Raw genomic sequence first — 15,738 nt, forward strand, 5'->3', positions numbered from 1 at the left:
AGCTTAAAGCACTTGTTGGCTTTAGAGGTAGTAGAACCCAAGTTCAGTTGGTTATTGTGATTGTGTAAAGTGGGGATTGGAACTGTGGCTGGTCGTTAAAGTATCCCTGTGACCCTATTCTCCCTGTTGAGTTTATGATATAATACAATAGGCCATATATTTGGTGGTACAATCAAGAAATTCCACAATGCTATGTTCCACAGAGTTGTTGTAACGGAATGTTTTTAATTTGTCAACCGCATATCTTGATAATTTAAAATTGTCACACTTGTAAAAAAAATGTAACTGATGAGGCACCCAGGTTGTGCTGAATTGTATATTGGAAGGTTGCATAAAACTTTGGCAGACCTGGTCTATGATGGTTGGTGCCCTGCTATGTTGAAGTTCTTATCAAAGACTTTCAGGAGTGTAGCATCTACAGTTAGTTTTGTGAATAATCTTGTATAGTTTATGGCTTTGGCTACATATGGAATAATAAAAATGATTTTCCTATTGTCACGCTTTTTTGCCAATTGTTTAACATTCATGTTTAACAAGTTCTGTCTTTTTATTTTTTGTTGTGATCCTACGTCTGGCAATTCCCAGGAGTTCTGGGGAGTAGCCCCTTGCCTTAAATCCAAAAAGACATCATCTTGATGCAGTTTCCTCAGAGCCTGATCATCTCACCCAGTGGGATAGCCTGAACTTTTGATTTTGGATGTGCACTGTCTGCATGAAGTACTGAATTGCATTCTATTAGTTTGCGGTAAAGTTTAGAATGTAGACAGTCATTCTGACTGTACAATGTCATATCTAAAAATTCTATAGTTGCTTTTCTCTAGTTAGTAGTGAACTGAATGTTGTAGTCACTGTTAATTAAATATGTGAAAAAGTATTTTAAGGACAATGCACTCCCTAGAAGGATGATGTTGTCTATGTACCTGCCCCAATATAGTATAAATCCGGTTAGGTCTGGTGGTCCATGAGTCCAGATGTGTGGTTATTCGAAATAGCCCATTTAAAGGTTTGCAAATGATGGTGAAATTGTTGAACCCATGGCCACCCCTGACATTGTACTATTCACTGTAATGGCAACAAAAACATTACTGTCAAGAGTTAGTGGAATCTAATCATATAATTATGCTCCAGCAAGGTTGCATCCCTTTGACTCAAAAAATATTTGGTCGCTTGCATACCTCTCTCTCTCGGCATGCCGATATGCCGGGCACTGGCGTTTAATGTGGCCAATGTGAATTCATTTGACCACATAATGTATTTTGTGTATTGTGTATAGGCAAATAAATCCTGTACAAATGGTTGTACAAAAATATCCATATATTCAAACAATCTTTCTGTTGGTGAGGCAATTCCTGTAATAATAGGTTTCTTGGGTGAAATGTGTCAGGTTTGTGAATTTTTGAAAGAATATATGCATGGGGAAAGGGAGTATCTGAATTCAAGATCATCGATCAGACAGGCGTCTCTCCAAACAGTCAGCTTGTCATGTAGTAAGTGGTTTAGACTACATTTTCATGTAAGTGCTTTTATCTGATATTTGGAGGTCTAATTCTGTTATGTAGTCTTTTTCTATCCATCACCACAACGTTACCACCTTTATCTGCTTTTTTTAAAATTATATTAGAGCTAGAGGCAAGGCTTTTTAAGGCCTTGTTCTCCTAGATAGAACAATCGTATCTTATGTCGTTCTGAAATTTCTTTTGCTTATCCTCTAGATCATATAGGTCCCTAGTTACTGGCTTGTAGAAAAGCCTTATAATGTTTTCCTACTGGGGGTGAAACATGACGGTTGATGATCATGTACTTGTTTGGAAGCGTGTACACACAATAAAGATGACAACAATAAATCACATGATCTTGGACTTATGGACTGACATTTCTGGTTATTTGTCCTCAAACTGTGTTATTTAAACAACAATTAGTTGGAGTGCTCCAGTATGTTTTTTTAGGCTACAGTGGTTTGTTATTCTTTGGAGTAATACCGTCCTTGCCCTTACAGTTAGCAGGGGCATATACTGTGGTAGCACGAGTCTTTGACGAATTATTCTTTTTGTAGACTTTCTTCATTGACTAGTTGAGTACTATGTGACATCTGTTATTGTCATTGCTACCTATCTCTATATAACATGGATCCCATAGGCCTTGAGGTCAAATACTTAAATCAAGGAGCCAAACTACTAGTAGCTATGTATACCCCCTGTGCATACTCCATTCACACAGAGAATAAGCTCAGGGCAAGGGCAAATCATGGTAGCAGAACTCAAGCGAGGTCAGTAGGCATCTCACTCTTTAAGAGCAGGAAAAAAACCTATCCTGTTCCACAGATTAACCCCTTCCACGCGGGGCTAATTCCCCGTGGTGCGGTGAGGGGGGGCGCACAGCGCTGCGGTGCTCGTGACGAGCCCAGCTCGACATGCTGCACTGTGGAGCTGTGCTCATGACTAGCTAAGCTCGTCACGACTCCTCCCACTCCCATGGAACGCCCGCGCAGGAGGGGAATTAGCCCTGCGTGGGCGTTCCGCTGCATTTATGACGAGCTCAGCTAATCATGAGCCACGTACCACTGTGCCTCATAAGCGCCGAAGGGGTTAAAAAAATGGTATCCCACCACTTCCACTATATGTTTAAGTCCCAGGACACAGAGTAGTTCCATGCATCCTTGGTGTGCCTTTCCAAACCAAAAAAACACACTCATTGCCTCAGGACACAAGTCTTATTGTTGCGCGCACTGGCAACAAAAAGTCTAGGCACCAATGAAAACTATAGTTGAGTTAACTCAGGGAAGGGGTGCGCATCAGAGAAAAGGAGGCAAGACTTTTCTTTCTGGAAGAAGTAACGCAATCCCAGCAAAAGATACACAGATCAGGAAACTAGGAGAAGTCATAAATAAGTTAGCTAGTGCAAGGCAGACCATCCTTGTACATCCATTAAACAGATATGCAGAAAAAGTGCCTGGAGAGCCTATAAAATGTTAAATTTGTTTTATTCCGTATGATTTAACTTTACCCAATTGCTAAAAATATTGCATTATTGCAGACCATCATTTTGCTTGGGCTTTAACGTATGAGTTACTTACCTTCGGTAACAATGTATCTGGTAGAGACGATTCTAGCTGCAGATTCCTTCACGTCGAATTATCCCCAGGCGTGACACTGGATCCGGAAACGTTTAGCCACAGAATACCTGTGCGCCATGGGCGGGGCGACACCACGCGACTCCACCCAGGCGTCGTCCACTTACATGACGTCAGCGAGGTCACATAAGACCCGCCCTGGCGCGCCTACATCAGTTTTCTTCGGCGAACTTTTCCGCACCACAACGCGGAACCACCAGATACAAAGCTGAGGAAGCACGGGAACAGTGTGTGAAAAGCAGAAAATTTGGAAAGAAACGGTGACTAACACCACCACCCAAAGTAGTGTCACACCGTAATACCCAAGGCAGGGAAAGAAGAATATAAAGAAGAAGAAGAAACATGCAGAGGCCAGCGCAACCCCCCTGCCAAAACAGACAGCCTCCCACCCCTGTGCCCCGGAGGCAAGGAACATGCTTAAGGACATGGTACACGGAGGAACCCTCCACCCCCATCCTGATCAAGGAAGGGAACCAGTTCCAACACAGACAGAGGCAACATACCTCCAAGCCACCCTGACAGAAGGGGCAACCACCCCCAAGGGACAAGGGCGAGACATGGCCAAATGACCCTTATACAAAGGACAGCAACGGAAGGAAGAGAGGGGAGGGAGGACAGGGATAGAAGGCAATCCCCCCAAACCTGGAGTAGCCAAAGCAGCAGGGCACCGGACACCGGGACTTCATCCATCCATGGAGGAATGAACCGCCACCCATCAAGAACAAAAATGGCACTCACAGGAAATACAGCGTCGTCCCCCCCCCCTCCCGTCCCCCCCGGGAGGCGAGTACCGACGATCAACCTAAGGGTCCTCGCAGAATAGGGGAGGCAGGGTGGGCAGTGAAGGAATCTGCGGCTAGAATCGTCTTTACCAGATACATCGTTACCGAAGGTAAGTAACTCGTACATCTGCTAGAGACTACTAGCCACAGATTGCTTCACATAGAATAGATACCCTAGCAATACCCCCTGGGAAGGAGGGTCTGTGAAAAGGACCTCACCAGCCAATACAGAACAGAGAGCCCACAGGGACCAAGATATGCAGACCAGGTAGAACCTCGTCTCTGCCAGGGAAGGGGATACCCCCCCCAAGCATGCCCCCACCGACCCCAAAGGGATGTAGGAGGAAGAAAAAAGGCTGAAGAGGAACCAAGGGCAAGGTCAGAGAGGCTGAAGGACCCCACTACCCACAAGGCAGCACAGCTTCCGCCCCATGCCCAGACAGTAAGGGAAGAAGAAGAAGAAGCCTAGAAAACCCAAGGAAGCAAGGAAAAGAAGGCGAACCCAATCCAGGTGGAGAACGACCCGCCAGTCATCATCATCATCAAATACTTTATTCGGTTTGCAAATATGAAAACCATAAAAGTTACACAATTCATTCATAAAAAATATAAAAATCACAAATATACCTATCAGAAAACATATTACACAAATTCCAGTTACGTACAAGAAAAAATTCATTAATTTTGTAGAAGGAGGAAGGGATACTCAACAACACAGTGTTATTAAAAGGTTACTTGATAAAATACAATAGCCACATTATTCAGGGGTCCACATTCTTTCTGTACCTAAAGCAAGATTTCAGAAAAGCAACCACAAATGGAATACGTTCCGGCTTTAGCAATTGCATAAAATAGAGAGCGGGGCGCACCTGCTTAAAATTTAACTTTTTTGAAAGTGGCTTTAAAAAGAACCGCCGAGGAGCATCATAATAGCTGCAAAAAAACATGAAGTGCAACAAATCCTGAGGAGACAGATTGTCGCAGCCACAGGGTGCTAGCACTTGCCCTTTATGACACCCTCTCGGAACGGCTAGTAAAAGATGGAAATAGTCCAGTCGGAACCTAATTAATAAAAAACGCTTGTGTGCCGACAAAGGCCACAACAGATATGCCTCCATAACTGGGGTAGACTTGAGCATTACATATTTTTGAACGCTATTTTTGGACAATTCCATTCCATCTCGGTTTAATTTCTTACTCATAATAAAAGATTGCTTCACAACGGCACCGTCTTTTCTGGTTATGCAATCTGGTCTTAAAAAAAGGTATGGGCGACCCAGCTCTCCAAAACTACCCTTTAGGTATTTCATCCAAGGTCTCTGGATCATATGATCCAGGCTCAAAGTTTCTTTCATTAGTTTTTGAGTTAGACCTAGGTCTACATTCGCCAACAGTTGAGCCAAAAAAGCAATGGGGGCATGGCCAGAATATCACTGATAAAAGTTGTACCTGTCTCTTCATGGATTATTAAGTTTGAAGTACCTTTCGGGACCCCCAGCAGTTTAAAAATTTTTTATTTTCCAATACCTGGATACCGTTTAGGCCTGAATATCCGCCAGTCAAAACAGCGTTGACAAGTCAAACCGCTAGAAGCAAGATGAACAGCCCGAGGCCCCAGGAAGGCCAAATAGGCAGCGCCTGGCAAGGGAGAACATAGGAGCATCCTAGACCCATGGGCAGGAGCAGGGAGAGGAGGAGATTCCCGGGCACACCACTACGAGTGGCCGCGAACACGACCTCAAGGAACAAAGTAACCCACACAAACGTTATGGAGAACAGGCACCCGAAGGGGACCATAACCCTCCAGCAGGGCCGAAGCCATATGACAGCTACCACCTAGGGTGCGATAAGTCCCACAATATGGGAACTCTCTTTAGAAAAACTTCCGCAGCAGAGGAAAAAAAAAAAAAAAATGAGCCACGGGGAACAAAACACCCTGAAGGGCTTGACAAGCAGCCCAAGCAAGTAGAAGGCATAATCTCAGGCCCAAGTCTGCGTAACAATTCCAAACACAATCAACAAAAGGGGCAGTCCAGCAGCCAACAACGTCGAAGTCCCAGGGAAGGACGCAATGGCCAGAAACACACTCCACAGCCAGAACAAGTGACCTAAGAAGGGCCAGAATCAACCCGAATAAGGAGTCACTGAGGAGGGGAAGGAGGAGGAGGAGAGTAAGGCGGAGGAGGAGGATCAGGAGGACGGAGCCCTGCCAAGAGCCTCTGGATGGTGGACTCGGACGGGGCATGGAACAACAGGCTGCTATCAATTGGAAGGTCGATGAGTCACTCCAGAATATTCTCAGGAAAAACTCCCGAAGTCAAGCATGACGACGGAGAGCGACCGAGGAAGCCATGGCCCGGCCCAGCACCTTTGAGATGTCTAGAGCAGAGTGGAGAATAAACACTGCAAGCTCCCAGCCATCTAACGCGAGCTGCTGAAAGTCCACCTGACTCAGCCGAGTCCCATAAACAGGAGGAGGCCAGAGCCAGCACGCACAAGGTGTTCAGGGCCCGCAGTGCAGCGCTGGTTGAGGCGAACATGTCGCGCCCCCAAGAGTCCAGCCAGCGAGCCTCACAGGATGGCGGAGTCAACAGCGGCAGCAGGGAGTGAAAATCAGTCTGCAAAAGAGGACTGGAGGCAGAGGGGTGGCAGGAAAGGCACGCCGGATCACCCGGCGCCGGGAGATGCCGATGCAGAAGATGTTGAGGCACCGGGTCCCCTGAGGCAGGACGCCTGCTAGCCCCCATCAAGGAAGAAAGGAGGGACCCTTCAAAGGGAAACAAAGATCTCCCTCCAACCGGAGCCCTGGTGGAGGACCTCCAATAGATGGTCCGCCGGGAAGTGAGCCACCGAGTCACCCATACGCAGGATGCCCCCAGTGGACACTGCATGAGCGAAGGTCGCACCCGCCTCCGAAGGGCCCCACGGTGGGGAAAGCAGCTACTCCATGGGTGGCGGCTGCAAACTAAGGCGGCCGTCCTCACGGCCAAGCGGAATGGGCAAGGGCCAGACCTGAAACCCAGGAGGAGCCCAAGAAGGAGGGACCTGCCGCTCTTCCGATAAACACCTCCGCCTCAGGAAAGGTGGGGAGCCGCCCTGTGACGCGGGTGAAAAAGACACCACACGGCGACCAGTCTCCGGGGAAGACGATACCAAAATACAGGCCTCCTCCGGAGAAGGAGCGTCCGAAGAGGAATCCGCGGACGACCCTGGCACGGAGCCATAGAGTCCGCAGCCTGAGGCAGGCTGTCGGCCCCAACCGGCGTCACCGGACAAGGTTCCTCCAAGTCACCCCGCATCGGAGACCGGAGCGGAGCTAGAGTCGAACCGGCCCGGGGCGGCGCTGACCCGACCCGACCCCCATCGAGGTAGCCACCTGGGCGGGGGAACAGAACAAGACGGGCTTGGGGAGTGGCACAAAGCCCTCCGCCAAGGCGCGGCCCAGAATGAGACGCAGATCGCTCTGCAACCCAAGAGGCGTTGCCAGGGACGATTTAACTGCCCTCCGTCGAGGCAGCTGCCCGTGGGGAGAAACGAGAGGGGCACGAAGAGGGGCGAGGGGTTCGCACCCTGCCATGACCCGGCGCGACACGAGGAGGGTGCACCGACCCCTGTGGCTCCGCATGGTCCAGCAGCTGCCGGCCCAGAAGCGGCGTCACCTCGGCCTTAGACAGGACCACCTTGTCAAAGGACCGAGGGGGGCTCAAGGATGCGACCAAAGCCCCGGCGACCTCCCGCGACACCACAGGGACTCCCACAGGAGGTTGCGGCGAGGCAGAGACGCCAAGGCCTGAAGGAGGTGCCCCAGAGGAGCCGCACCCCAACAGCACCACATCCTCCTAGCCTGGATCCGAACCTGTCGGCGCCGGAGCTACCGGCGGCACCACGGAGGGCCCTGCGAGAGGGGAGGGGTCCTCCGACACCCCAGGAAGGGAAGGAGGGGGAGACGCCAGCGAGGCCTGCAAGGCGGCCGCATATGTCTCCATTTGGACTCTTGACGCCCCAACACCGGGAAACAGTGGATAGGACGACACGCGGGCTGCATCACCTGCGGAGAATCCCTGCCCCCGGAAGGCGGACCCCAGCCCCCGGGGACAAACTACAACACTTACCCACCGCGGAGCGATGCTCACGTAATATCGGAGAAGGGCGCGGATGACGTCCTCGGCCGAACCTGAAGCTGTCTGCCAAAGGAGACGAAGGAGAGGACGTCGACCTGGATAGACGCACCGATAGAAGTTTCATGTGGCGCTCCCGCCGTGACTTCGGCTTCAACTGCTGACAGGCCTCGCAGTCGGTGGTGCCGTGATCCTCCCAAACACCAAATACAAATGAGGTGTGGGTCTGTCGCTGACATAAGACACCCACAAAACTTACAAGTTTTGTAGCCCGAAGCCATTCGCACACTGTTCCACCAAAAGAAAAGAGAAAAAGGGCCCGAAAAAGACCCGTAGCAAGGACCGGGTCCGCGTTGCACGCGGAAAAGGAAAACACTGACATAGGCGTGCTGGGGCGGGTCTTATGTGACCTCGCTGACGTCACGCAAGCGGACAACGCCTGGGCGGAGTCGCGTGGTGTCCACCTGCCCCCGGCGCGCAGGGATGCTGTGGCACAAAGTTTCCGGATCCAACTCCACACCTAGGGATAATTCTACGTGAAGGAATCTGGAGCTAGTAGTCTCTATCAGTGCATTTACTGGTCAAATTCTTTTCTCCTTCAATATGCCCAGTCAGCTGATAGTAATTTCATCACAGCTGCACTGTGGCCATGCGCAATGCCAGGAAGATTCCTTTGTGCTTAACAGAATACACAATTATTTCAGAAGGCAATAAATATTACCCATAGTGGACATTTTAAAGCTGCCACATGGTCCACTCCACACACCTTCACCACACATTGTCTGGACATTCTTGCAAGGCACCAAGCTAGAGTTGTTCAAACTGTTCTTGGAACTCTGTTTCAGACCTCTGTATCATTCACTGGCTAGCCACTGCTTAGGGGAGTACTGCTTTACAGTTGATGCAGAGCATGTTTATCTACAGCCACACAAGCTACAGCATTGCTCTGAAGACATCCAGGCCCGTTGGTTATGTAGAGAAAGAATGGTGTGATCAAGGAGAGTCATATCTCCCTGAAATGTTAGGGGGGAATGCTCTGAATATTGAATATGATCAATGTGAATCGTAGAAGAAGGATCAGCAATCTAGAACCATTGAAGGCCTAACAGGAACAAGGAGCAGGGCTTGGCACATATGGTGCAGATATACTTATCCTTCATCATGGGCGCATAGAATGTAGAAAAAGATAAAGAGAATAAACCATGAAAGTCATGGTTTTATGACAGCACAAGTGGAAACACAAGCCACAGAATGAGAGTAGAATTTACAAAACCAGAGTAAACGTAAATATGGCAGGATAAACTAGGCCAGTTGCCAAAGTGTTCCCAGCTACCTGATAAAGTATCCAGGTGTACATAGCAAGTCCCTCCTATTCTGGTAGCAACACAAGAGAAATTAGCATTAATTAGGAAGTCAGATATAAAATTATATATTCCTAGAAGTGCTCTTTGTGGTCACAAGCCTCGAGTTCCTGAAAGACTTTGGAAGATTAGAAGGGCAAAAAGGGCACAGATAACGAACAACAAGAAGTAGTTTTAGAAATTAACATAAGTGGCTTGGCTGTGAACTCTCTCATCATAAACCAGTTCAAGATACCATCGGAGGTTGGTAACTAAAGGTTGATGCATTTTTCCAAGAAAATAGGGTCTTGATCAGTGAATTGGAGTTGAGAGCTTCGCCCATGTATGCTGCCTCATGGTCAACGCAACATACCCCTGCCAGCCATGTCACAGGACAGTGGATGTGGCCCACATGAGAACTTCCCAACTTTAAAACTTTTGTAGGATTTTAGGGGATCAACAGCCAGCACCTGGACATCTCCGGCATCAGACCTGGGCAGAAGAGTTGCAGCATTTACTCGGTGATGCCTCAGGACCTTTATATTTGTGAACTCTGTACACCAATGTGTAGGGGCTTTGTCCTGACATCTCAGTAACCCAAGGCACAATGCTTCCGACAGTAAGAATGAAACACAGTGTTATATAACTGTACTGGAGACAAGCTTCATTAAAGCATGGGACCTTGCTTAGCGGGGTAAAGGAGAGTAAATGGGGGACCTCAAGGGAGAGGTCAGAAATTGGGGGAGTAAATCTGCTGGTTAACATTTTATAACTTTACTTCATAGACCCCACACACTCAAACATAGAGAGAAGCTCATACAGAATGCCCTGCTCATTATGAGTGACTCCCTGATAAAGGGTCTGCCAAAGCTGCAGAAAAATATCAGTTCAACACGTTGAGTCCCCTCCCGAGGACAGTACCTGAGGTTTCTCATGGATCTCCTGCCGATACTGAGAAGTTTGCGATCATTGCAGTCTGTTCCTAGGAGTAGAATGTCTTCCTGGTTGAAAAGGCCAACACTTGTCACAAGAAAGCCGACGTCGAAGCTGTAGCTTTTTTTCACACTGCAGACAATAAAAACCGAGCAAATTATCCATTTAACTCTTAACATAACAATGGGGATTGTGTCTGTGTGATCATTACAACCACTCCACCCTCTACCTTTGCACGACAGCAATATTTACTGAGAGTTACACATGCTTTGGACCTCGCAAGAGCAAAACATTGCCATATAAATGCCAATGTAATAAACACATAAAAAATGACATCCATGACATAATTCTACATAATTGTCCAGTAGTGTGATTAATTTCAAATGGGTTCCAAGAAACTAAACGTCGATTTGTTTATGCAGCATATAATACTTATTTCATATGGTGTTTCTCAGTTTTAGAGCACAAGGATGAGGACTCTGGTATTCCAAGTTTAGTCAGCAGTTTAGCACTAGCCCAAATCCCCTTACCTTCTACCTCACGACTCATCCACAGTTACATATACATTTCTGGCTCTTTTTACTAAGGATATAAAGCTCAGCAAGGTACAGAACCCCTCAATCATCACACCTGACAAGCTAGAACATCAGTTCATGTTTGTATGAATCCCACCTCTTACAATGGGCATCTAGACATTCTTTGCGTGCATGGGCCCCTTTGACTCTTTCCTCTAACTCCGCACCCTGGTCTGTTAGGATTGAAATTGCCCCCAAGTTTCCTTATGGACTTTAATTTCATGAATATAGCCATATACTTTTAGGAAGAAAGCCATACATGAAAACTGTGAACAAAACAGCTGTCAAAAAGAATTGAAAACCAGCATTGGCAGCCAATAGGTCTCGCCTTCGGGACCTTATAAGTGTTTACCATGCAGCACATTATCACCCACCGGGCAGATTTCTGTAATGGAACTAGTATTTATGTAAAGTGCTTTCATACTATAATTCGCGCTACATAATGCAAAAAATAAAAAGTAATGAAAGGAGAAGTGCTTGCAGATTTCTGAGGTGGGGCAGCGAAAAGATGCACTCTGTAGAGTTACGCTGTGCCTACCTGCTGTAGATGGGTTTTTTTTCTTCACAGCAGGTAGGGTAAAATGCCAACAAATGGTTAAGCATCACAATGTAGCTATTTACTGAAACCCCATGAGGATTGTTCCCTTCCTCCCAAAGACATGATTGATCTTTAAGGAGCTTTCACTATTGTGCAGCTGCTTGTTGCCTTCCAGGGTAGGCTTGTTGGCGAAGGCCCGCTCATTAGATGGTGCTGACGATTCCGCTGAAAAGTAAGACGTCACCGTAATTGATTTAGTTTCTATTCCTTTGTGTTTTAGAGAAAATGAAAGTGCACACTTGTGGAGGTGGGGTGGAGGGGAGGCACCTTCTAATGAAAGCGGCAAGGTCTGGAAATTAAACCTGACCCAAAACAGATGGCAGCCTGCGCGTCACCGCTGCTGGCTCCTATTATATAATGTCAGTACCATATCAGAAAGTAAGCACAGTATCGAAAATCAGACGCCGAATTGAAAGGAGGCGAAAGTGAGTTATCCCAGTGTGCAAGTGAAGGCGGGGCTGGAGTATGCTGCATCTTGGTGCTGAGTAAAAGATGTTTATTGACAACCAAATGAATGATAATTAGTCAGTCTGCCTCTAGTAGGATGAAAGGCTGAGCAGACGCGCTGGGGTTCGAACCTGCAGTTGTGAGGTCAAATATAAGATTAATAGGGTGCTTGCCTTAAAGTTAAGATTGCATTATATAATACAAGTACCAAATCAGAAGGCGAGCACAGTAGAGAAAATCACGAGCCGTGTGTGTAAGCAGAGGCCTTGCTACCTCTGCCACCACTGTCAAAACACGATTCTACTGCCTTCCTACTTCTACAAGTCAACAGCAATGGGCCTAGCATGACACAAGTTTCTCATTGCAAACAGAGCATTGGCAGGGCTGTACGTGTGCATGTGAAGGGAGGGTTGAAAACAGATGGTAACATGACAGCGAACAGATGGCGCCCCTGCTCGTAACCGCAAGCCGTGGGTGGACATATTTCCTGGGAAAGGTGGGACATGCACCCGCCTTTTCCCAATTGCGTGCAGTCTTTGTTAGAAAGACGCACGCAAAGCCCAATAGAAAAATGCTTACAAAAAAAAACACACACACAAGCGTGTGAAAAGTCCAGAGTGATTCCAAGAGGTCGTTTTCCTAGAGCAGCGCATGCGTGCTGCCCTAAGCTCGATCTAAAAAAGCCACTTTCAGGGCAATGTGCCTCAGGAATGGTAAATCTGTTCCTAAATCATATAACCTTTACCTAAAGCATATTTGCTAGGCAATGTACATAAGGATAAGTTACTTACCTGTAATCCTAGTTCTCTTCCAGGGGTATACTCATCAAAGTCATAAGCACTGAATAATCTCCGCCCATGTGCGGGAACCTGAAACATATAGCATAATAGCATAATACATATATATGTGTATATGTGTATAAATTAGAAAGAGAGTACATAGTACGAGAAAACTATACACATATACATGTATAAACCAATAATATGGAGCCCTAAACATATCTAATAGGCTAAGAATGCCAGAATTACATGCATTTCTCTGGTATGAAAATAACTCATAACATATAATGTAAGAGGAGGACATGTACAGTAATTGCATTCCGCAAACTAACCTTTTATTTTCATCAAAGAAAACAGGTAATGACAGGCCATTAGCCTAAAGAAGGCTGCATAAATAAATAATATCCCTGTACAGAAAAGGAAACTGGCACCTCGCCTTTAAGGCCTCCGAGAATCTGAACACTTTGCCTTTAAGGCCTCCAGGAGAACTCTGTTCCCATCATGCACCACAGGTGACAGTTGGGTCAGTTCTTTTGTACGGTATAAGAAACCTGTAGAAACCTGCATACAAGATGCAAGAATAAATAGTAAACTGTTCCTGCTCGTCCGGGGAGGCGGGAGGGTGCTTATGACTTTGATGAGTATACCCCTGGAAGAGAACTAGGATTACAGGTAAGAACTTATCCTTCTCTTCCAGGGGATACTCATCAATAGTCATAAGCACTGAATAGAGTAGCAAGCCCATACCCACTTCCGAGCGGACGAGTAAAAAACAGAAAACTATCTCGACATATACAAGTTAAACATAATTAGCAAACAAGTTTCTCAATGAGGCTTACCCAACTTGAGCATCTGCCTGCATGTCCTTATCAAGACAGTAATGGCAAGTAAAAGTATTAACTGATTTCTACCATGGGACATTCCTCAGGAGAGCAGTGGTAGAAGCTTTTCCCCTACTGGAATGTGCCCTTGGTCTCCCTGGAAGAGATCTGTTGGCCAACTGGTATGACAGGAGAATACAAGAAACAATCCATCTAGAAATGGATCTTTTGGAAGCTGCAGAACCTGTATTAACAGGACCATAGTTAATAAACAAACGGTCTGACTTCCTAAGTGTCTTTGTTCTTTCCAAATAAAACTTAAGAACCCTCTTGAGATCTAGGGAATGGAGAGATCTTTCTGGAGGATTCGCAGGATTTGGAAATTAAGTAGGCAAAGTTAAAGTCTGTTTAATGTGCAAATCCGAAATTACTTTAGGCAAAGAACTAGGATGTGTTCTGAGAACCACCCTGTTAGCATGGAATACAGTAAAAGGTTCCTTACAACAAGGAGCCTGGATCTCACTCACCCTGCGAGCGGAAGTAATGGCCACTTTGAACGCGACTTTCCATGTTAAATGCTGTAAGGAAGCTTCATGAATCGGCTCGAAAGGAGACCCCATCAACTTTGTCAACACAATGTTAAGCTCCCATGGAGGAGAGGAAGATCTAACTGGTGGGTACACCTTTCTCAAGCCTTCCAGAAAATCCTTCACTACTGCAATTCGAAAGAAAGAAGTCTGGTTGGGAGACTTTCTATAGGTCATGACTGCTGCAAGGTGAACTTTAATAGAAGCAAACTGAAGCCCAGACTTGACCAAATGCATTAAGTAAGGTAAAATCACCTGTTCCTGACCATGGATGGGATTGTGACCATTGTTCACACATCAGAGGAAGAATCGGTTCCACTTGAAGGCATATAACTTTCTCGTGGAAGGACGTTTCGCTTCTTTAAGAAAATCCATACAGTCTGAATTCAAGTGTAGGTGACCATATTGGATGACTTCAGGAGCCATGCTATCAACCGGAGGGAGGACTGATTGGGGTGGAATACTCTCCCTGCCTGCTTGGATAGAAGATCCGGGCAACATGGCAACCTCTTGTGAGGCACTTACGATAGTTGAAGGAGGTCCGGAAACCACCATTGGCGAGGCCACTCCGGAGCAATCAGGATCATTCTGGAGTTGGCCCTGTACAATTTGTTTATTACTACTGGTATCAATGGGATTGGTGGAAAAGCGTACAGTAAGTTGTGATACCATTCGATCAAAAGGACATTCCCTTGAGATCCTTTCTGGGGAAACCTGGACGTGAAGAATGGGCATTTTGCGTTTTCTGCGTCTGCAAACAGGTCGATGTCTGGATTTCCCCATGCTTGAAAGATACTGCGTGAGACCTCTTTGTTGAGAACCCAATTGTGTGCTTCGACAAGGTCTCTGCTGAGGAAGTCCGCCTGAGAATTGAAGGAATCCGGCAGATGAACAGCCACTATTCACAAGTCTCTTGCCAGAAGCCCGTTCTATACGGCTTGAGCCTCTAAGGAGAGCGTTCTTGATCGGGTACCTCCCTGCTTGTTCAAATAATACATTGTCGTTGTATTGTCCGTTTGTATTAGAATGGACCGAGAGTTGAATGATGGTAAAAGAGACTTGAGAGCCAGATGTACAGCTCTTAACTCTAGCAGATTGATGTGGTAACCCCTCTCGGAGTCGGACCAAAGACCTTGTACTTGCAGAGTGCACATATGAGCACCCCAGCCCTGGAGAGAAGCGTCCATGACCAGAGTCTGAGTTGGAGAGTCCTGGTGGAACAGGACTCCCTTCATCAGGTGAGATCTCTTCATCCACAACAGGTGTAGTCTTTGGCTGTCTGATGGAGAAATATCTGATCCTCCCAGCACCCTGATTTTGCATCCATTGGTCCTCCAAACATTGCTGTAGTGGACGCATGTGTAATTGTGTGTTTGGTACTATGCAGATGCACAACACCATTGACCCCAGTAGAGATGACACCTGACAAACCGTCTGGAATTGCGTATGCAGAAGGGTCAGGCATTTTCCTTGAAACGGAAGAACTGCATACTGGTAATGCTGGACAGACACTCGAAACCGTAGAAATTTGCGATGTTTCTTTGATATCGGTACGTGGAAGTATGCGTCCTGCAGATAGAGGAAACACATCCAATCCCCTTGGTGAAGCTGAGGGAACATTTTATGGA

At 46.8% G+C, this 15,738-nt stretch overlaps 1 protein-coding gene across 7 annotated transcripts in view; it reads right to left on the reverse strand.

Moving 5' to 3' along the window:
• Positions 1–15,738, reverse strand: part of TEP1 (telomerase associated protein 1) — a 1,080,103-nt gene that overhangs the window by 80,822 nt on the left and 983,543 nt on the right. For all 7 annotated transcript variants that reach the window (XM_086931874.1, XM_086931872.1, XM_086931869.1 and 4 more), the window contains one exon: positions 10,292–10,435. In XM_086931874.1, the coding sequence (XP_086788000.1) occupies positions 10,292–10,435 (144 nt within the window). The remainder of the gene's footprint in view (positions 1–10,291; positions 10,436–15,738) is intronic.

Source organism: Lissotriton vulgaris, chromosome 7, assembly GCF_964263255.1.
Source record: "Lissotriton vulgaris chromosome 7, aLisVul1.2, whole genome shotgun sequence".
NCBI classification, from domain to species: domain Eukaryota; kingdom Metazoa; phylum Chordata; class Amphibia; order Caudata; family Salamandridae; genus Lissotriton; species Lissotriton vulgaris.